General features: G+C 48.2%; 9 protein-coding genes across 12 annotated transcripts; 5 read left to right on the forward strand and 4 right to left on the reverse strand.

Annotated features, from left to right (window-relative positions):
- The first annotated feature begins 23 nt into the window (after positions 1 to 23).
- LOC6540590 lies at positions 24 to 1,899 on the forward strand. 2 transcript variants are annotated; one of them, XM_001970362.3, is made up of 4 exons: positions 24 to 710; positions 768 to 852; positions 1,421 to 1,633; positions 1,690 to 1,899. In XM_001970362.3, the coding sequence occupies exons 1-4, from the start codon at positions 129 to 131 to the stop codon at positions 1,890 to 1,892; spliced, it is 1,083 nt and encodes a 360-aa protein (XP_001970398.2). In that variant the 5' UTR covers positions 24 to 128; the 3' UTR covers positions 1,893 to 1,899. The 2 variants fall into 2 exon arrangements, with proteins under 2 accessions (XP_001970398.2, XP_026834140.1); XM_026978339.1 differs by having other exon boundaries at positions 771 to 852.
- Positions 1,900 to 1,979: 80 nt separating this feature from the next.
- On the reverse strand, positions 1,980 to 5,669 carry LOC6543133 (protein lines). Its single transcript, XM_026978337.1, has 2 exons — positions 5,192 to 5,669; positions 1,980 to 5,134 (listed from the first exon to the last, which is right to left on the reverse strand). Exon 2 carries the CDS (start codon positions 5,096 to 5,098, stop codon positions 2,531 to 2,533), a length of 2,568 nt encoding a protein of 855 aa, XP_026834138.1. The 5' UTR covers positions 5,099 to 5,134; positions 5,192 to 5,669; the 3' UTR covers positions 1,980 to 2,530.
- Positions 5,670 to 6,052: 383 nt separating this feature from the next.
- Positions 6,053 to 9,343, forward strand: LOC6541849 (glucose-6-phosphate isomerase). The gene is made up of 5 exons (XM_001970365.3): positions 6,053 to 6,746; positions 6,992 to 7,574; positions 7,983 to 8,222; positions 8,287 to 8,815; positions 8,880 to 9,343. Exons 1-5 carry the CDS (start codon positions 6,613 to 6,615, stop codon positions 9,068 to 9,070), a joined length of 1,677 nt encoding a protein of 558 aa, XP_001970401.1. The 5' UTR covers positions 6,053 to 6,612; the 3' UTR covers positions 9,071 to 9,343.
- A 7-nt stretch (positions 9,344 to 9,350) lies between these two features.
- Positions 9,351 to 12,739, reverse strand: LOC6542376 (WD repeat-containing protein 43). The gene is made up of 7 exons (XM_001970366.3): positions 12,356 to 12,739; positions 11,772 to 12,301; positions 11,233 to 11,718; positions 11,048 to 11,176; positions 10,842 to 10,991; positions 9,670 to 9,767; positions 9,351 to 9,613 (listed from the first exon to the last, which is right to left on the reverse strand). Exons 1-7 carry the CDS (start codon positions 12,659 to 12,661, stop codon positions 9,432 to 9,434), a joined length of 1,881 nt encoding a protein of 626 aa, XP_001970402.1. The 5' UTR covers positions 12,662 to 12,739; the 3' UTR covers positions 9,351 to 9,431.
- LOC6541415 lies at positions 9,779 to 10,822 on the forward strand. The gene has a single exon (XM_001970367.3). The coding sequence runs from the start codon at positions 9,870 to 9,872 to the stop codon at positions 10,779 to 10,781; it is 912 nt and encodes a 303-aa protein (XP_001970403.3). The 5' UTR covers positions 9,779 to 9,869; the 3' UTR covers positions 10,782 to 10,822.
- A 430-nt stretch (positions 12,740 to 13,169) lies between the features above and the next one.
- On the forward strand, positions 13,170 to 15,348 carry LOC6542208 (T-complex protein 1 subunit theta). Its single transcript, XM_001970368.3, has 3 exons — positions 13,170 to 13,338; positions 13,518 to 14,548; positions 14,612 to 15,348. Exons 1-3 carry the CDS (start codon positions 13,279 to 13,281, stop codon positions 15,159 to 15,161), a joined length of 1,641 nt encoding a protein of 546 aa, XP_001970404.1. The 5' UTR covers positions 13,170 to 13,278; the 3' UTR covers positions 15,162 to 15,348.
- A 1,679-nt stretch (positions 15,349 to 17,027) lies between these two features.
- LOC6543110 (guanine nucleotide-binding protein subunit gamma-1) lies at positions 17,028 to 18,726 on the reverse strand. Of its 3 annotated transcripts, none has more exons than XM_026979494.1 (2): positions 18,671 to 18,726; positions 17,028 to 17,812 (listed from the first exon to the last, which is right to left on the reverse strand). In XM_026979494.1, exon 2 carries the CDS (start codon positions 17,790 to 17,792, stop codon positions 17,580 to 17,582), a length of 213 nt encoding a protein of 70 aa, XP_026835295.1. In that variant the 5' UTR covers positions 17,793 to 17,812; positions 18,671 to 18,726; the 3' UTR covers positions 17,028 to 17,579. The 3 variants fall into 3 exon arrangements, with proteins under 3 accessions (XP_026835295.1, XP_015014790.1, XP_001970405.1); XM_015159304.2 differs by having other exon boundaries at positions 17,028 to 17,996; positions 18,589 to 18,681; XM_001970369.3 differs by having other exon boundaries at positions 18,589 to 18,678.
- Positions 18,717 to 19,534, forward strand: LOC6542354 (MRG/MORF4L-binding protein). Its single transcript, XM_001970370.3, has 2 exons — positions 18,717 to 19,208; positions 19,258 to 19,534. The coding sequence occupies exons 1-2, from the start codon at positions 18,794 to 18,796 to the stop codon at positions 19,446 to 19,448; spliced, it is 606 nt and encodes a 201-aa protein (XP_001970406.1). The 5' UTR covers positions 18,717 to 18,793; the 3' UTR covers positions 19,449 to 19,534.
- On the reverse strand, positions 19,480 to 19,866 carry LOC6543496. Its single transcript, XM_001970371.3, has one exon. It carries the CDS (start codon positions 19,754 to 19,756, stop codon positions 19,523 to 19,525), a length of 234 nt encoding a protein of 77 aa, XP_001970407.1. The 5' UTR covers positions 19,757 to 19,866; the 3' UTR covers positions 19,480 to 19,522.
- Between the last annotated feature and the right edge of the window lie 7 nt (positions 19,867 to 19,873).

Here is a 19,873-nt window from a genome sequence, read left to right on the forward strand (position 1 = left end):
ACCCCCTGACGCTCAATATGTAAAGCTGTGAAGGTAATCCCAATCGATTTTCCACCATAAGAGGCAGCCAGGACTCACAGCCAACAGATACACACGGTGATTGCTTGGTGAACAGTAAGCACTCGGCTATGAAATCGCTTACCGGCGAAAAAATTGCTCTGTCCGAAGAGACTAGGGCCCCGCCTTCTCCCAAAAAGCGACTAGGAAGTGCCGTGAGTAGGGATAAGGCTACAAATAACCATCATGTGGTGCCGTTGGGTATCCTCGTGGTGCTCTGCACTGTGTATCTCATGGTAGCCGGGATGCAGCGCCACTACAGGTACTACTTTAAGCCGGGCGTGGCTGCCTTCGACCTGCACCATTTCCAAGCCGCCGACGTCCAGCCGGAAGCCATGGCTGAGGAGTTGGATGCCTCCGCTCCAGATGCATCTTGCCAGAAGTTGGATGTTTTCGGAAAGGAATCCGATCGGATTCCAGCTGCTCAGCCAGTTTCAAGAAGATCCCAAGGCAAGCCCACGAGAAAAACCAAAAATGGCACTGGGAATGGGGTCAGCAAGCAACCTCGTTTGACGAAATCCCCGGAGGGCCACAAGAAGAAGGAGGCCAGCAAGAAGAGTAACACTGCGGAGCCCATTATCTATCTTTTTGCCCTGGTTTTCATCTATCTGCTGCTGAAGGCCGCCTCCGACATCAACCAGCACTACAAGTCGGTAAGGTTAACTTGCATTCCACTCCGTATTGCCGCGTGAATAATCCTTCTTCGGCAGCAGAACAAAGGGGACAAACGACTCCGCCGCTGCTCGCTGCAATCCTATGCCCAGATCCACAAGCAAGATCGGCGGTCATCAAAAGGTATTTCACCAAAATCTTTGCCAAAATTTTAGCTCGCTGGGCCAGGTGCTTATTACACCGTGTTAACGAGGGATCAAGTGAATTGTTATCCTATAAATCTAAATGTATCTACTACTATGTACTGAATTAGCCAATTTTCTGTACTGTAAAGCACTGTCCACCCTTGAATGGGCGCTAGTTTTCTGACTTTTTCGGAAAATGTATTGTATATTGTGTACCTCTAGTCTATCTTTTATCTCTACATCTCTACATCCAACTACTACCGCACTTTTCGGGTTCGATTATGCGTTTGATATCTGTGTTTTTGAACGACCTCCACTGTTTACCTCCTCTTCACCTCTCTGTGAAACTGTACTGAATGTAAGGTTGTACATACTCGAATGTATATTGCTGTCCTAGATGTGCGTAATCGTAAAATAAATCAATTACTATGTGCTTTCCTGTGATCAATTTACGTAGCCATGTTAGATTGCGTTTCATTTCCTCCGTTTGAATGGGCTTTTCCGCAATCCTCTGCGATCTCTCACCCCAAACTGACCGCTCTCCATTTCCCCAATGCATGCCAAAGTGGAGGAGTCCCCGATCTTCCGGCGAAAGCATATTATCAGCGAAGAGCGTTCCGTGTCGGTGGATCGCTACAAGTACACGCTGAACGATGAGGGAGGCTTTACGAAGTCCGCTCCGAGGGTGCAGGAGTATCACTTCAGAGTCGTGTCTCCTTTGGCCGGCCGGCCAAGTCACCAGCATCCAGTTAGGCTTGGCTCAGGAGAAACCCGTATTGGTAAACTCGCACAACAATGTGACTCGTCTCATAAGACCAACTATTTTCTTCTTTAGAGCCCCGTCTAAACCGTCGCTCCTCGGTTCCAATCAGCATTAACTATCAAACAGTTCACATATCGAGTGCACATCCACCCGAAATGGCCAGACGAGGCTCGGTAATAAGCCTCACTGGTCTACCAGAAGTCAGTGGCATGCCAAATATGCCAAGCGGCACTGCGGATCCAAAGCGACGCGTCCGCATGATAAATCGCCATTGAAACCCAGATGAAATCAGGGCAAGGCCCATCGGAACTGCAAAGAGACTACAGTATTTGAGTACACCATTTTCAAATCTCACACTTTGTAGTCCTTCTTAATGCGTTTCTTTTAATCAGTTAATTATGTTATATTATTCAAGTGTTTTAAAAAACGTACAAAGAATATTCTTCTCGAAGACACCGAATTTACGCCCACTTCCGCGGGAAGCGGAGAGCGAGCCAACGTTTGCCATTTTGCCATCCTATTGTACATTATTCTACTTAGGGCAAGATTAAAAAAATCTTAGGCTAGCGTAGTGTTTAGTTTGGAATTCAGTACCTATGATATTACCATTATCTACGAAGTAACTACGAACTTGTGATGCTCATTACAATGACAATTACATACAGCTATGTATCTAGGTTGAAAGACCTGCTGGGCGAAACGGATGAAAGGGTGCAAGATCTTAACTACGGTTAACGCGCTACTGGATCGTGGTGCGGAGATATGGTCGGAGTGGTCCCTACTGCTAATACACGTATTCTACAAGGCCTCCATCTTCATCGAATTTTGCGCTAGTTTCTCCTATTCCATTAAATATTATAATAAATTACGTATTTTAATTGCATGTGGTTTGAAGTTCGTGCCTGAGCCGCATTCAGCTTAGCTCGTTGCCCTCGTATAGGCTCTCGCAGCTCTCCAGCAGGCGCAGCACCGGGGAAATGTCGTAGGGGTAGAGCTGGCGCGAGACGAGGCGAGATATCTGCAGGCGCAGCCGGATAAGAACCCCCATCGCCTCGTCCAGCATGGCGCTTCCCATGCCGAAGGTGTGACAGCTGTGCACGAACATCGTCCAGTTCATGCGGATGTACTTGAGCAGGCGCAGCAGGTAGAGCAGAAAGCAGGTCTCGTTGCTCACCAGCAGGTCCAGCAGTAGGTCCGAGCTGTTCGACGTCATCTTCAGGAACTCCAGGAATGTGTACACCGGATTCAGCATGGCCACCAGCTCGGGGAAGGCGTTGTTGCGGAACGAAATCCCTGACGTGACGTCCAGCGTGCAGACCATGGCCTCGATCAGGTGGTCGTCCTGGTCGTCAAACAGGTGGATCAGGATCTTGCTGAAGTGGCACTCCGGGTGGAATTCCAACGTCTGCTTGATGAACGTCTCCAGCTTGCTCAGTACATCGCGAATAGAGCGCTCGATGAGCATCATATCCTGGAAGGCATCGTAGTCGGTGGAATCAATCGATGAGTCGGATGAATCACTGCGAATCTCTTTCACTGTGACCGCTATCGACTTTAGTACCAACAGGACCATCTTCTGCAACAGTGTTTTGTCCATTTCGATAAGGTCCAGTGGCGCACCGTCTTCTTCACCATCCCCTGATTGCGCGGCATGTGCCAGGGTAATTGTTCCATTGGCATAAACCAGCGGCCTGCCATTGTAGCCGATCAGGCTGACCATGTTGTCAGGCTGTCGGCGCGGCAGCGACTCCAGGATGCGGAAGCCCCGCACATGGCAGACTATCTGGTGAGCCAACTTGCACGTCTCCTCGGGCAGCATGTCCTGCAGCGCCAGCGTGGAACCATAGCACAACGCCTCGTTGAAGAGGCACAGCATCTGCTTGTACACGGTGCAGGAGAGGCTGTGGCTGAGCAGCAGCTCAAACTTGTCCAGTTGGGCATAGTAGGGCCGCGTCTCATCGATGGACAGATTGGCCTTCACCGAGATGATGTTCTCCCAAAGCTGTAAGAAGTTGAGCACACAGTGCTCGGCCGCATCCTGGTGTGTCGGTGCCATCAGCTCCGACATGTTCTTCACCAACGTGGGCCACTTGTGTTCCAGCTTTTGAATGGTGATGCATTTCAGGTGCGTCGTATCGAAGCTTTCCGAATCGGTGAGTGTGACCACATGGCAACCGCTGGGCATGGTCGTGGACTGGGGAGCAGGATGTGGTTCATAGGCAACGTTCATCTCCTCGCCAAAGTGCCGCCGATGCCGGTCGCGGTTGTCAGGCGCTTCCTGCTCCAGCTCTCGCTCACCCTCTGCATCCTCGCGAAATTGCAGTGCAAAATAATTGGTGGCTAGCGGCTGCTCCTGCACGGGGAAGTGCATGTAGCTCACAGAAGCCTCTGCCGAAAGAGGCACAACTGACGAGGATGCGCTTGTACTATTCGCCGCCGCCATCCAATCATCGTCCAGCGGATGGATCTCCATGTCTTTCCACTCGACTATGCGCTTGATGATGTCAAGGCTGAAGTGGATCTTCTGCACGGCTGCCTGGTCAAGCTGCTCGAAGTTAAATAGCTGATCGACGATTTTTTGCAGCCATTCGTCATTCAGCTCCTGCTTGGCAATCACCAGAAATGCGGCTAGCACACGTCCCGCCAGAAATTGCACGTAAGAGTTTTCATAGCCGGCCAGCACGATTATCTCGTCGATAAGCTTGTGGTCATTGCGAATCAGTGCGTCGCAAACGTCCATTATCCGTGTGCAGATGAAGCCCTTTGCGTTCTGCTTCAGGTAGATGTCGAACAGTAGCTGCAGATTGGACAGGAACTGCAGCAGCTTGTTTGTAGGCCACTCCCGCAGGTAGGCTATCCGCTTCTGGCCGTTGGTATCCTGTGAGTAATGCGACTGGAAGGGTTTGCGCAGTGTTCGCTCCGAGACGCCGCACAGGCACTGGCGGGTCAGGGACTGCTCGAACTCCAGCATATCGTCGATGGACGTGGCTGCTGTTGCTTGCATGCAGTTACTCCTGCTGCTCGCATGACTGCCATTGCTATTGGTCGTGTCGAGCGTTAGCAGGTTGGGCAATTTGGCCGCTCGGTCCACTTCGTCATGGGCGGATTCAGGCTGGCTGTGAGGGTCTTTGTCCCCGTTTTGTGGCAAGATATTGTGCAGAAGCTGGGCGTAGGATGCCGCCCGGGAGCTGCAGGGCGTGGTGGTGGGTGAGTTGTTGGCGGTGCTTGGCGTTGACAGCGAGTGCGAGGAGGACGAGGAGAGCGAGGAGCACAGGTGGCTGTTGCTGTTGGCGTCCAGGTCCAGTATGTCCGGCGGCTGTGGTGGCAGCGCCTTGGAGCCCACCTTGATTTGCTTATCGATCTTTTGGCGCTTGGTCTGCGGCTGCTCGTTTGATGCGGAGGTCGTGGAGGCTGCTACCGTGGAGCATGGGCAAACATCGCCCGTTCCGGCTCCAGATCCTGCTGTGGATGTGGTGTCCATCCTCCGCGTTGACGTACCCGACGTCCTGGAAATGGACTGCAATCGAAATTTCCGATGAGCAGCGAATCTAAGCGGCGACTCGCAGCCACATACCTACAAACCCGATTCCGACAAACAGCTTCCGTGCTACGCGCACACAAGGTTACGTGTGCAGACGCTGCTGCCTGGCTTTTCGGAGCGATGCCCGCGGCTTCCTGGGACACAATATGATTTCTTGGGGGCGACGAGGGCGCTCTACCTGCCGCCAGGTGCTCTGACTGCTCCTCCAGACATTTTAAACGGCCGCAATTCGATTTTCACACACTTGTTGCTCTCTTCGGGCCAGCGACATGTCAATGTTTATGTGAGTTTCACTGCACTCGCGCTGCGCTTCGTGTCCGGGAAAGTCGATTGGGTCGCGTGCTATTTTTCACTTTTTAGGAGCCCGTGATTGTTTCTCTGGCACTGCTTTTATTTTGGTTTTATTACATTTTATTATGTGGGAAAAAACAAAAATTAAGTGCGCGTCGCCATCTTTTAGCGAGTTTGAGCTACCTGGTAACCCTACTAGCGCAGCGTTGCCAAATGGCTCTTGGTCTTTGGCGTTAGCGATAGACATATCCAAGTACTGCACCACGACTTTGTGGTCACAACACATTTCATATATGTTTTACTTATTGAAATATACTAATTTGTTAAGAAAATTTCAAGTTTATAGATTGAGCAACAATGTTTGCTTAAGTAATTTTAATAACTATAACTCAGTCTGTTTAAAATTCCCAAGGATGTGCTTAAATAATTAATGGATATTTGAAGATTATAAGATATTAGGAGTTGGTTGCAAATTAAGTGAAACAAATTAGTTAGTTTTTTTCTTTATATGAGGGAACGCGGGTAACTTCAAAATGATATTCATATGAAATCATATTCATGTTTTTGACTAATGCAATAATACATATGTTATACGATAGTTATTGACACCTGTCAGCCCTGAGCCCTGAGCGTTGCCACATCGACATAAAAATGAGACGTTAGCGGCGGTTATTTCGTTTTGAAAATTCCAGTTTACGTCCTTTTTTCAATCTGTGCGGATGATCTAGGAGCAGGGAACTCTCAGTTCAAACCCACTCGGCCCACTCACTTAATTCGCACACACTCCAAACTGATCGGCAAATCAAAACAAGAGCGCGGCCGACGTGGCAACACTCGCTTGTTTTTCATTTGACATTGAAAGGTGCTCGCGAATTCCAGAAAGGACGTTGGAAAATCGGCAGCCGCTCAGTACCTATCAAAAGCAAACACGGCGAAGTTGTGGTGCGGTTTTCCGGAGATTTGCCGGAGCCAATTAAAAGGAACTACCCGACGCCTAAGCAGCGGCATCCGCGTTTATAAGTGAAGTGTCGCGAGTGACTGAAGCAGTTCGCCCGTGCTCTCTTTTCCGTGCGGTTCAAATTTGCATCCAGTGCTAACTAGCCCTCCCCCGCCCTTCTACTCCACATCCACCTGCTCTTCCTGCTTGGGATAACTGAAGTAAGATGGCCGGCCCACTTCCTCCGCTCAACCAGGAGGCTGCGTTCCAGAAGCTGCAGGACTACTACGACTCCAATGGCAAGGATCTGAACATCAAGGACCTGTTCGTGAAGGACTCCAAGAGGTTCTCAAAATACAGGTGGGTTTTTATAGCGATTTCGCCCCCGATGGTGGAAGTTACGTATGTAGTTCCCACATACATACACTCATTTGTGTATCCCACATCGTCAATCGTTTATTCATCGAGTTGCGCTTTGCCCACTCTCACTTTCACCATCGGCTCTCGAGTGTCGGCGCCACTCGATTTGTCCTTGCGTAAGGTCACAGCAACGACCTCCGAATCGTACTTGCTTTGAGGTCAAATGATTTTCGTTTGTTTATCAGTCTGCGCCTGCACACTCAGAACGATGGCGAGATACTGCTAGACTACTCGAAGAACCGCATCAATGACGAGGTCTGGGACTTGCTCCTCGCCCTGGCCAAGGTGCGTCGCGTGGACGCGGCGCGGGACGCCATGTTCTCCGGCCAGCACATCAACATCACGGAGAACCGCGCCGTCCTGCACACGGCCCTACGCAACCGCGGCACGGACCCCGTTCTGGTGGACGACAAGGACGTGATGCACGATGTGCGTAAGGAACTGGCCCACATGAAGGAGTTTACCAACATGGTTATCTCCGGCGTGTGGCGCGGCTGCACCGGCAAACAGATCACCGACGTGGTCAACATCGGCATCGGTGGCTCCGATCTGGGCCCGCTGATGGTCACTGAGGCGCTAAAGCCATACGGAAAGGGCCTCCACTCCCACTTTGTGTCGAACATTGACGGCACCCACCTGGCCGAGGTCCTCAAAAAGGTCAACTACGAGACCACCCTCTTCATCGTCGCCTCAAAGACTTTCACCACCCAGGAGACCATTACGAACGCCACCTCCGCCAAGACCTGGCTCCTGGAGCATTCCAAGGAGGTAAGTACAACGAAAGGTCGAAAATTAATTGTCCTTCATTGATAACGCCTTAAGCAAAGATAACTAAACTAATATAACGAACAATCGGCGCGATATGATGGACACTTTTGTGATTTTTCTTATCATTCTATAAAAGACATATTGATATGTTCGACTTAAATCAATTTTATACTTTCCAATTAAATACTTTTATTTGAGTTTAGAAATATTTACTTATTGGGTAGTGAGAAACTTTAAATATGGATTTAAAATACTTAATATTTAAGATTTAAATATGACTTGATCATAGACAAATTCTAATACAATTTCCCAGTATGAAATAGTATGAATAACGCCACCAAAGCAAATAGTTACATCATTACATTTTCGTCTGACCTATATTTATAAACTATTTTTGATTCGTTTTAGCCTGAGTCCGTGGCCAAGCATTTTGTGGCCCTGTCGACTAACAAGGAAAAGGTCACCGAATTCGGCATTGATAGCACCAATATGTTCGGTTTTTGGGATTGGGTGGGCGGACGCTACTCCCTATGGTCGGCCATCGGACTGTCAATCTGTCTGTCCATTGGCTTTGAGAACTTTGAGCAGCTGCTGGATGGAGCTCATTTCATGGACAACCATTTCAGGACGACACCTTTCGAGAAAAATGTAAGGTTCAACTGAAGAAGTTTACCCAAATGATTATAGCTAATCACTTCATTGGATTTTCAAGGCTCCCGTTATCCTGGCTTTGCTCGGCGTTTGGTACTCCAACTTCTTCAAAGCGGAAACACATGCCCTCCTTCCATACGATCAGTACTTGCATCGGTTTGCCGCCTACTTCCAGCAGGGCGATATGGAGAGCAACGGCAAGTTCGTCAGCAAGGCGGGCAAGGCCGTGAAGTACAGCACTGGTCCGATTGTGTGGGGCGAGCCGGGCACCAACGGCCAGCACGCCTTCTACCAGCTCATCCACCAGGGCACCCGCCTGATTCCTTGCGACTTCATCGCCCCTGCCCAGACACACAACCCCATTGCCGGCGGCAAGCACCACAAGATTCTGCTGTCGAATTTCCTTGCCCAGACGGAGGCTTTAATGGCCGGAAAGACGGTCGACGAGGCCAGGGCCGAGCTTTCAAAGGCTGGTCTGTGCGGCAACGAGCTGGATAACTTGTTGCCCCACAAGGTGTTCGTTGGCAACCGGCCCACAAACTCTATTGTGGTGAAGAAGGTCTCACCTTTCACCCTGGGCGCGTTGATTGGTACGTCTCTCTGCGCCAGCTCACAAACATTAATTTTATTGATTAATGTCAATTGATTTTTCAGCGCTGTACGAGCACAAGATCTTTGTTCAGGGCATCATTTGGGACATCAACTCGTTTGACCAATGGGGTGTGGAGCTGGGCAAGCAGCTGGCCAAGGCCATCGAGCCGGAGCTGGATCACTGCAACGAGGTCTCCACGCACGACAGTTCCACGAACGGCCTAATTAACTTCATCAAAGCCAATTGGAAGTAATCATGTCTGGCTATTTGTTGCAAATTAAAAAGAAATGTTTACACAAATGCTCTAATTGGTAGTAGTTTCTGAGCCGTTATTCAGTAGCCGCTGCTTATGTATACTCGAGCTACAAACCCCCTGTTATTGGCACATTATTCAACTGTATTTATGAATTGGACATGTTTGTTTGCTTGCGTATCGATACAGAATTAGACCAACAATTGGCTCTCACTATTCGTTGTTGCACGTAGTTTAAAACCATAAATAAAAATTTATGAATTCGATGTAAAAGACTGTGTTTTGAAAAAAATGGTAATTTATATTCTCGCGGCTCTACAACCAAGGAATTGCATTTAAACTTAAATTAAGGGGAGGTTGTCTAATCCATTGATACGTCAGAGTCTGTGTCTGCGTCGGCGTTACCATCGTCGGTCGCCAGGTCATCGTCGGCCACCAGCTCATCTTCCAATATGCTCTTCGGGCTGACTGCCTGATCCTCCTCTAGATCGCTCCAGTTGTTTTCTGCAAACAGTGTATCTTCCGCTTCGGGGGTGGGCTCATCTGCAAGCAAGTGAACTTAGTTTCGAGCCTTGTGAAAAGTTCAGATGCTAACTTACCTGGGTCTTCATCCAAGATCAGGGCTTTGTTATCGTTCAGATGATTGTCCGCGTTGCGCTTCATCTGGCTAATTATAAGGTTGACTCGGCCGGTTATTCTGAAAAGAAGGCATTGCAAAGTGGTTAAAATAATACCGAAAATATAACAATAATAGTCTAAGGAGTACATAACTAAATTTTGTCGTAGCCAGATTCCGAAAATGGATCTTTTCCTCAATAATGGCGCTAGCTGTATTGACGACTTCACCATCTCCCATTACAATAAACCATCGAGTCACGGCAGTGGCCCTCCAACGCTGGGACCAGGAGGTGCCCTACCCATTGCCAATGTACCCAGCGTATCCAGCTTCATTAACCAGTGCAACAAGCCGGCCTGCGATGACGCTGATATGCAGTGTATCATTGACCTAATCGACGGCACCATCTGCGAAGCGTTGGCAATAATTGAATCCGACCCGCGCGGTCTTTTCATCTACAACTTTCCAAAAAGACAAAAGATGTCCTCTATCAGCATGACCTCTTCGGCGTTCACTGACACCGTTGTGGTCAGTGGAGAGGATGATCCTTCAACCACAAATCATTACACGGGTGGCCTTGGCATCTCGGCGGACTCTGTATCCAGTGGCTTGGCACGCAAGATGCTGACCATCGGGGACTTTGAATACTCCAACGCCATTGCCGACATTAGGGATTTCGTCAGTCGCTGGGAACTGTCGCCGGACACTAAGTGCGTGGTGATCAGCAATCCGATTCGACATGAGGTGCCCAAAAAAGGAACCATTCTATTTGTGGATGCCCATTTCTCTCGGCCAACACCTCGTTGTCCGAATCCTCTGGCCGTCGCCAAGGTGCGATTCATCATTTCCGTGTCCAAGATTCTACTGAAGCACTATCCCGTGATGATCACCTACCGCTTTGAAGGTTACAACACGCTCTACTACGGCCTGGGCGAACGATGCCTCAATTCGTTCACTTTTCAGCGCTTCTACATCGACACCATTCTGCACACCAAGCTGACCTTCTTCGCTGCGATTTCGGAGTGTCGCCACGGCACCATCGAAAAGCCGAAGCATAATATCAAGCCAAAAAATACCAAGAAACCTGGCTATTGAATTTCATTTCACTATTACACGCCTTGATTTGTGTCTTTCAATTGTACCCATTTTACTTACTGTAAAGCTTCCGATAAACAGTGCATGCGCTGCTCCGCCACGCCGAGGCAAACACCTAGTTTTTCGCGCAGTGCCTCCTTGTCCTCGGACATCAAGACACTAGTATGGGTGGAGGCCAGTATGTGCAGCCAACGCAGGGCAGAGCGGACACTGGAAAATAAATTGCTAAGAAAGAGATTCTATAGGGTTCTGCTGATAACACTCACCTTGCGTGCTTTCCTTGCAACAGAATGGAAAGTTCATTAACCAGGGGACTCACGTAATCGAGTGGTAGCCGATCCAAGGTCAACTGTATCGTCTCTGGATTCTCAGTGCTCAGAACGGCTTGTATCATCCTGAAAACACACTCCAATTAGTAAACAAGCAGTGCCATAGTTCAAAAATTTCTTACGCTTGGTCCTTGCTGTGTAATGCCTGCATTAGCAGCTGCGTTTTGCTCTGCGTCAACAACTTGCCACCACTTAGTTTGGTTCCTTGTATTTTTAGATGTTCTAGTCGAGCTTCCATGGGCACTTCGTTTTGCACTTTCTTTTGCGAGATAGGCAGGGCGCTGTTGTATTCCACATTTTTTTGGTTTACTATAGGCTTTTGGACCTTGGTGGCGGCCTGATAGCCCGGCTGATCCTTTCCTTTCTTTTTCGCATAGAGCTTTTTGGGATCGGCGCGCACAATAACGTTTAGTTTCTCGCCATAGTTGGGAGTAAAGCGTTCAAACTGCAGCTGCTGGCGACTACCGTAGCCAAAAAGGATTTCGTGTGAGCGATTTGAGTCAGTCACAAAGTGAGCCGCCACTGCTAGAAGGGGTTCCACTGTTTCGGCTCCATCGGAAACGATTTGCAGAGAAACCTTGGGTTTAACGAACTTCTCTGCAGATAAACTGTGAAACATAGTTCTTCAGTACTTGTATCGAAAATTAATCACTTGACTTACCTGTTTACATTCAGCAGGTAAATGTGTATAATGCCATTGCGGGTAACACTAGCCACACGTAGCTGACCATCGTCTCGCACTTCGCTGGTCAGACAGTAGGCCAAATCCTCCATGAGAAGCGTGCAGGCGGAGGCTTTGTTCTTGCCCTTCTTGTCGATCTTCCAGAAGCAGATTACGCGCTCCATCTTGGCAGTAGTCAAAACGAATTCAGTGTCATCTGTGCTCGCTACGCTGCTGATGGTGTTTATTTCTCCCGAGTGGCCGGTGAATGTTTCCACAAGTTCCTTTGTCTTGATATCGTACACCTTTAGCTGTCGGGAGCCAATGGCCAGGGTGCCGCTTTTCTGGAGATAGACTATATTTTGGGGCTTCTCGGGTCCGACCTGCCACTCAGCAACGGAGCGCTCCTCCGTCAAGGACCAAACAACAACCCTGCAATCGGCACCCACGGTGTACAGGTGGCCAGCGTTGTCATATGTAATTGAGGTTACTGGTCCATCATGGCTGTCGCCACTAAGCGTTCGAGAAATCTGCAAGGATTGATAGTGGTTTATTTGTCTTTAGAACAAATTTGTCCGACTCACCTTTCCCTCGGCTAAGGAGTATATAACCACTGATCCCTTAAACGTTCCCAGGGCAATGTGAAGCTGGTCACCGGCCGCATCCTGTGCCTGGAGGCTCTTTCGCGACTTCTTGGGCCGGGGACCGGCCACCGAAACCCACGTGAGCGCTGTGCACGACCCGGATACCTGTAGATTGGGCGTAAACTCCTGATTTAGGGTGTTCGTCTCCGTGTTCCATATCCGTAGAACTCCCTGCTCGTCCACCGAGGCAAATAGTTGGCCACCATTGGGCGAAAATCCCAACACGTGCTTCTTGCCCAGCGACATGGTTTTTTATGTTTTGAATTAGAGATGTGCGCTAAGGCTAGTGTTTACCTCGCTCGACTCAACACATCACGCACGTAATGTATGTGAGTCACGCACGACTCACGATTGAAATACATGCATCTAGCGACGCTTCCTGTACCCTTGAAAGATAAAATCAAATTAAATAAATACCAAATTCAAAGAGTAAACGATTTCATTAATAGCTAAGAATTTATATTAGCCTCAAATTATACATGTATTAATTATATATCGTAGAGAAATTCGGATCGATTTTTAAAATTTACAAAATTTCCTCAAATCTAAAATACAAATTATTACTTGGATCTCAAATTACTTTTATACGTAGTATTTAGGGTTTATTGGCTTTTGAAGTAAAACGTGTTTAAAAATGGGGACGTCTACTCTACTGCTGAATTATGATATTTAATTGTTCGTTCATCGAAAACCATGTAAATAAAAAAATATTAAAAATAACACAGAGCCAGTCACCGTTAACAATAATCGATAGGCTAGTGTCATCCCTATCCCATCCAGAATGTTCGCGGCCACTTTGAGGTTATAACTCTAGCTGGAATTTACCGACTGACTCCGTGTGAAATTGAAATCTGTGTACAAAAATGGCTTTATCCGTTCCAAAGGCTCCCGGTGTGTCGCAGATGCTCAAGGATGGCGCCCGGGTGAGTGCAACAAGGAGAAATAGCTCTGCGAGAAGTCCGCCGGGCATCGGTTTCATTGAGATTCGACTGAAAATAAAACATGCCGTCTCTGGGAGGCGCGTGATTAGTCATCCTCATGGAACGGAGCTGGACATATAAGTGAAAAATGACTAATTTGATGGTTTTACTTCTGTCTGCAGATGTACAGTGGGCTGGAGGAGGCGGTGTTCCGCAACATCAGCGCCTGCAAGGAGTTTGCACAGACCATGCGCTCCGCCTATGGACCAAATGGCATGAACAAGATGATAATCAACCACATCGAGAAGCAGTTCGTGACCAGCGATGCCGGCACGATCATGCGGGAGCTGGATGTTGAGCATCCGGCTGCCAAACTGATCGTCATGGCCAGCCAGATGCAGGATGCCGAGGTGGGCGACGGTACCAACTTCGTGGTGGTGCTGGCCGGAGCCCTGTTGGAGTCCGCTGAGGAGTTGCTGCGCCTGGGCATCACCACTGCCGAGATCTCCGACGGCTATGAGAAGGCCTTGGAGAAGGCCCTGGAGATCCTGCCCACTCTGGTGAGCCACAAGATCGAGGACTATCGCAATGTGGAGAAGGTGAAGGAGGTACTTCGCACATCGATCATGTCGAAGCAGTACGGGCAGGAGGACTTCCTCAACGATCTGGTGAGCAAGGCCTGCGTCTCCATCTTGCCGGATGAGGGCACTTTCAACGTGGACAACATTCGCATCTGCAAAATCTTGGGCAGCGGACTCACCAAGTCTGAGGTGGTCCGCGGCATGGTCTTCAAGCGCTTTGTAGAAGGCGACGTGACCTACGCAGAGAAGGCTAAGATCGTGATTTTCTCCTGCCCCGTTGATATCATCCAAACGGAGACCAAGGGTACAGTGCTGATCAAGTCGGCCGACGAGCTGTTGAGTTTCTCCTCTGGCGAAGAGAGCCTGTTGGAGACCCAGATCAAGGCGATCGCCGACACAGGTGTGAAGGTGGTTGTGGCCGGCGGTAAGGTCGGCGACATGGCCCTGCACTTCCTCAACAAATACGGCCTGATGGCCGTGCGTCTCAACTCCAAATTCGACCTGCGACGCCTGAGCCGCTCCTTGAATGCCACTGTCCTGCCGCGCATCACCACGCCCAGTCAGGAGGAGTTGGGCTACTGCGACAAAGTTTGCATCGAGGAATTGGGAGACACCACAATTGTGGCCTTTAGGTGGGATTTTCAATGAAATTGGCCAGAAAAAAAGCATTATAATTTATTCTTGAATCATTAAAGGAACGAGGGCAAGGACTCGCGCATTGCCACCGTGGTTATCCGTGGAGCTACCGACAACTTCATGGATGATATTGAGCGTGCCCTGGACGACGCTGTTAACAACTTCAAGTGCCTGACCCGGGATGGACGCTATCTGCCCGGAGCTGGAGCCACCGAGATCGAATTGGCCACACAGCTGTCCGCCTATGCCGATACTCTGCCGGGACTAGACCAGTACGCCGTGCGCAAGTTCGCCAACGCACTGGAAGTTTTCCCCAAGGCTCTGGCCGAGAACTCCGGCATCAATGGCACGGATATCGTGAACCAGTTGTATTTGGCCCACAACTCCGAGGCCGGAAAGACCATCGGCTTTGACATTGAGGCTGAGAAGGCCAGCACCATCGACACAACAAAGGCGAAGATCTTTGATCTGTACCAGGCCAAGTTCTGGGGTCTTAAGTACGCCGTGGGCGCGGCCGCAACCATCTTAAAGGTGGACCAGATCATCATGGCCAAGCGCGCCGGAGGTCCCAAGCCGCGACAGGCTGCCGGTAGCGATGACGAGAGTTAAGCGGCTCCTCTGTGATTCGTTATCCTTACTCTAACTAGTTTCTCCCGCTCCCACAAAGAGTGCATTGTATTTTCATAAACAAGTCCCATGGAAATTATAAATTTCATTAATCACTCGCACACTCACCCACATACACAGCCATGCACACAGTTTCTTGTATTAATAAACTTAACTTACGAAAACTGAACTAACGCGTGATCATCCGGGGGAATTGGAAATGAAACAACATGGATTTTTCGCACCGAACCCGGTGCCACCGCTAGATAACGAATCTAAGTAAGTTATCGCTTTTTATTTTTGAAATTTAAGCAAACGATTATTCATTTTGTTGAGTACAATATTTCAAATGCTTATTCGCAGATACATTTCAGTAATATTTGTGAGGACTCGTCCCCGTTTGCATCGCAAAAGATTTGTATTAATTTTCGAATAAAATACGATCTCGTTGTCGCTCTTCATTTGAATTGAATAAAAGGTGTTAAAGTGTGTTCGATGACCATGATTGTGAGTACGTGTGCTTCAGATGCTTTTCTTTTCCAAATGCGGTCTACCCTCTATGGATAAGTTATACAAAATGAGACATCTGAGGACGGAGCCGAGCCATCCGTGCTCCATTGGATGGTCCGGCTGTCCTCGGGCAAATTTCGGGTGATAACTAAAAAGTCTCGATGCGAAGTGTCCGTTGAACCGAAAACTGCTCTATGCGGAATGTTTAAGCAGGAACTTGGACTCCCGGACCGACTGCAGTTTCGATTATTGGGGCCCCCAAAGCACCTATCGGATTGGCGGCTTTGGACCACATTTTGCTGTTTGCTCACGACAGCAAACTGGAGCTCAAAGCCTTTTACACAGCTTCCAAAAGAAAATGCCCTCTGCAAAAATGTGTGATTCTTAGTACTAAGTAAACGCTGTCTGAATTTTGCTACGTTAAGAACTAAATCACCGCCAATTCAAAACTTCTAGTTAAATGCAATTTTGGAAGAACCGATCAACTAAACTATACCTTCGTCATTCCCATCAACACTAAACTGGCGACTTGGACAGTCCGTCTCAGCGGGACGAGAATCTAATTTCAGAATGCAACATGTGTGTATGTACGACTGGGTGTGATGATATCATACGCGTGCTCACCATACAGGATAATCATAGCTTACATTCCAATACCGAACAAATGTGCCCTATGCCATGTTAGTTTGTACAAAAATAACTTGCTTGTGTTGTTACTGTTCTGTCATGCCAATAACATTTTAATTAATTGCGCTCAACATGTTTGTATGAATAAAATGGGTGCGGTATGACTTTTTTGAGGGGGAAGAATCACACATTCTTCTCGTCACTTTCGTTAAACTGGAAAAATTGGAGACAGTTTTCGAATTCTAAGGACTTCTGTGTTGTGTTGTTACGGAATGCAATAAATTATTGGTCTTGCGAAACTGTTTGCTTTCATTGAACTGGATATTGGCTTGCTACGCCGTAGTGAATTAAAATGGATAAACTACGCTATAGAGATAAATATTGGTTACATTTTCGAGTTCTTTGGTTTTATATGCTCTGGTCGCTTTACTGCAACGTTCGTTATATATTTTGACTAAGAAAAACTGGATAATAAACGCACTAAATATTGCGATAAGTTCAACTAGTTTGTTGTTGTGGGTAGCATTTCTGCTTCGTGTTAAAGCTTTTAAGTAATTCAATAAGATATTTGCGTACATTTGTTGTTAGTGGTGTCAATTCACCCGCTGGTGGTTAATATTTAAAAAGCTTCAAAATACATACATTTTCAATACAACTTGTCCTTCTTTCTCTCTTCTTTTCATTTTTCAACAAATACAACAGATATTTCTCGAAATAAGAAGGCAAAATATATGTATTTCCGTTTCGACTGAGTTTAAGTTTATTGATAAGTTGATAGTTTTGTATATATAAGTGTTTCGGTTTAGGTAGAGTAGTAGATGCTATAGTCAGCGCATTAATTGTCGTTATAGTTGGGATATTCGTGTACATTAACGGCGTTACTCATCGGGAAGGAAACAACTCTGATATCTTTGGAACAAATGCTTCAATTTAGATTTAGATATACATTTAGATTCGACATTGAGTTTGGGTTTCTGGTTTCGGACATTACTTGTTAACGTGGCTGGTACACATTGATATATCGATTTAAATACATATATATATATATATATTCCTCGCAATTGCAATTGGAATTCAAACTTCTTGTAATGATATTGCTTATGACAATCGTAGTTTTTGTGGCTTTTGCACAAGTATATATTGTTCCAGGTGGCGTTGACTGGTACTGGGGAAGTACTCCACACACGTTTGCGTCCTAATTTATCTTGCTAAACTAAAAATAAACTAAACGTCCGCCGGCGATCGCTGACTCCTCGGCAACGGCGGACCTTCCATTCCGCCTCCTTAGAGGACGGTGCACGATGACTTCTCGCGGAACGGATTCACCTTCTGGCTGGTGAACCCGGTGAGCAAGTAGTCCTCCTGCTCGTGCTCCGTGATGTACTTCATCATCTTGGCGCACGACTCCGAGATCGTCTGGCGGTCGATGGCTGCCTCGCGACGCAGCTGCTCCACCACGACGCGCTGCTGCTGCAGGGATGATGACATTACGTCCATGATGGCTGTCTCGGATAGGCCTATGGTTGAAAAGGTTCTCAGTGTTACGGATACTGGGAAATGCAATTACAGGATAGTGGATTTGGGGTGGTGTGCTTGGTTGCTAGTGCTTGTGTGGCTTCGCCGAAGGGCTTGGTCTTTGGCTTTGGCTTATCTTATCGTATGATTCTGGGTATACTGGATTGGATGGATCTTAATGGCTGGCTGGAAATAACAAGTTTGGTTATATGTAGTTTAGATATCTGATTCTTTGTTCAGGCTTTCCCATACGGGCACAACATCGAACAGGCGACACAAAGCTATATCTATACATTTTCGCGATTCTAGACAGAGATAGTTGGTAGAATGGTGTAGTTTAGTCAGTGTATAGTACTAGGCGGGAAGTTAGGATTGCTGGTGAGTCACTCTACGCATATGTGTTTTTTGTGGCACATGTGAACCCAGGCATTAGTTTCATCGATCGCATTGCTGATTAACTTTCCAGGCGAACTGGAAGCCTTGTCGCGAACAAGTGCAAGGTTATTTACTGGCTGAAGTGGGCGTGGTGGTGGTGGGCGTTGGGCGCTACTTGTGCCAGCACATGGGGAACCCGAGTTATGTACAAAAAACACTATCAATTAGTTGTAGAAACACCCAAAATTATTTTTTTATGTAGAAATAGTGGAGGAGAACACACACAAACACACGAAGGCGTACTGCTCCGAGTGGTTAGCATGGGGATTATAGTGGGAAAGTGAAGATTTCGACGGATGCACACACAACACATAAGTATATTGGCACACTATTTGTTAATTACCAGCTCCGGTTTATATGTTTTTTATTCTCGAACGCAACGGGCCAAAATCGAGCAAAGTTGACGAATAAAAGTGGATACACACCCAAACTAGTGATGTGCCTTGCAGCGATAGATAGCCGCGTGAGCGCGCCCGCGTGCCATCTCTAAAAATTGCGCAGAAAAACATAAAATTCGGCCCACTTTTCAGTTCCATGCTCTCTGCAAAATGATGGCCAAGGACAAGGGTCTGGCTGTAGCCGGATCGGCGGCCCCCTTGCCGGCCCCCATAGACCACGAGTGGTCCGCCGAGGAGGAGCTGCAGCTGTTCCACGCAATGGAGGGCCTGCGACCGGTGGGAATCAACAAGCACTTCTACATGTCCTGCATTGTCCAGCGTCTGTCCAAGTCGCTCAACCGTGAAATGCCCAGCGAGCTGATCTGGCGTCACCTGGGCACCATGTACAAGCTGAAAGAACTGGACGATCTGGAGGCGTTACCCTTTCCCAACGAGGAGCGCGAGTTTAGTCTGCCGGAGCAGGATTACGGAACGCTACAGACCAAAAAGACGGTGGAGGTGCATGGCAACGAAGAGACTGGAGAGGCACAGTCGGCACCTCCAACCACAGAGACCAATGGCAAAGGTAACTCGTGATTTATCATCAAGGTTCACCTCTAAGTATTGTCTTACAGCTCCACCCGCAACCAAAGTGCCGGTACCGGCAAATTCTGCCAAGGAAGGCGACAAGAAGCCCGCCTCCAAGCCCCAAGAACAGCTTCCCAAGCGACCGGCCAAGCGTACACGCGGCTCCATGTCCAATGAATCCATCAGTCCCTCCACCACGCCGCCGCCGGTGCAGAGCAACAAGCGCCGTCGCATATAGGCGGCCCCCACCCGAAATTGACGATTGTTGATCCGTTTTAGCTCACTAGTTTTACTGTACTCTAATAAAAGGATTTATTCTTCGAATTCGTTGTCCTCCTCGTTGGACCCGTTCCCGTTTTCCGGCGCAGGAACTTCGGTAGCCTGCATGTTTTCCAGCAGCGATTTGAGAAGGCGTCGGTTGAGGTGATCCGTCTGCGTCAGTTCCCGGACTGCCTGTGGCGGGGTATCGTTGTCTGCCGGCGCAGGGCTGTTCCCAGCTGAAGTCGGAGTCTCGGCCATGGCTTTGATGTGCTCCAAAACAGGCATTTTTCCCCAGAAAGATTTCAGTTTTTGCTATGACACACAGTGCACAGGGTGACTCATGCTTACCCGTGAGATGTGCTGTGCATTGCGATTGTTACGCTTTGAAACTTGGATAAGTGT

This window comes from Drosophila erecta, unplaced genomic scaffold, assembly GCF_003286155.1.
Source record: "Drosophila erecta strain 14021-0224.00,06,07 unplaced genomic scaffold, DereRS2 tig00000055-arrow-pilon, whole genome shotgun sequence".
NCBI classification, from domain to species: domain Eukaryota; kingdom Metazoa; phylum Arthropoda; class Insecta; order Diptera; family Drosophilidae; genus Drosophila; species Drosophila erecta.

Coding starts and splice junctions, on each gene's coding strand:
- LOC6542208 (XM_001970368.3), top strand. CDS start 13,279: ATGGCTTTATCCGTTCCAAAGGCTCCCGGTGTGTCGCAGATGCTCAAG. Junction 13,339..13,517: donor TGCTCAAGGATGGCGCCCGG/GTGAGTGCAACA, acceptor TTCTGTCTGCAG/ATGTACAGTGGGCTGGAGGA. Junction 14,549..14,611: donor ACCACAATTGTGGCCTTTAG/GTGGGATTTTCA, acceptor GAATCATTAAAG/GAACGAGGGCAAGGACTCGC.
- LOC6543110 (XM_026979494.1), bottom strand. CDS start 17,792: ATGGACGTAATGTCATCATCCCTGCAGCAGCAGCGCGTCGTGGTGGAG.
- LOC6542376 (XM_001970366.3), bottom strand. CDS start 12,661: ATGTCGCTGGGCAAGAAGCACGTGTTGGGATTTTCGCCCAATGGTGGC. Junction 10,992..11,047: donor TTGCAAGGAAAGCACGCAAG/GTGAGTGTTATC, acceptor TTTATTTTCCAG/TGTCCGCTCTGCCCTGCGTT. Junction 9,768..10,841: donor TGTTTATCGGAAGCTTTACA/GTAAGTAAAATG, acceptor CCTTCTTTTCAG/AATAACCGGCCGAGTCAACC.
- LOC6543496 (XM_001970371.3), bottom strand. CDS start 19,756: ATGCCTGTTTTGGAGCACATCAAAGCCATGGCCGAGACTCCGACTTCA.
- LOC6542354 (XM_001970370.3), top strand. CDS start 18,794: ATGATGGCCAAGGACAAGGGTCTGGCTGTAGCCGGATCGGCGGCCCCC. Junction 19,209..19,257: donor CACAGAGACCAATGGCAAAG/GTAACTCGTGAT, acceptor ATTGTCTTACAG/CTCCACCCGCAACCAAAGTG.
- LOC6543133 (XM_026978337.1), bottom strand. CDS start 5,098: ATGGACACCACATCCACAGCAGGATCTGGAGCCGGAACGGGCGATGTT.
- LOC6540590 (XM_001970362.3), top strand. CDS start 129: ATGAAATCGCTTACCGGCGAAAAAATTGCTCTGTCCGAAGAGACTAGG. Junction 711..767: donor TCAACCAGCACTACAAGTCG/GTAAGGTTAACT, acceptor CTTCTTCGGCAG/CAGAACAAAGGGGACAAACG. Junction 853..1,420: donor AGATCGGCGGTCATCAAAAG/GTATTTCACCAA, acceptor TGCATGCCAAAG/TGGAGGAGTCCCCGATCTTC.
- LOC6541415 (XM_001970367.3), top strand. CDS start 9,870: ATGGATCTTTTCCTCAATAATGGCGCTAGCTGTATTGACGACTTCACC.
- LOC6541849 (XM_001970365.3), top strand. CDS start 6,613: ATGGCCGGCCCACTTCCTCCGCTCAACCAGGAGGCTGCGTTCCAGAAG. Junction 7,575..7,982: donor TCCTGGAGCATTCCAAGGAG/GTAAGTACAACG, acceptor GATTCGTTTTAG/CCTGAGTCCGTGGCCAAGCA. Junction 8,816..8,879: donor CACCCTGGGCGCGTTGATTG/GTACGTCTCTCT, acceptor TTGATTTTTCAG/CGCTGTACGAGCACAAGATC.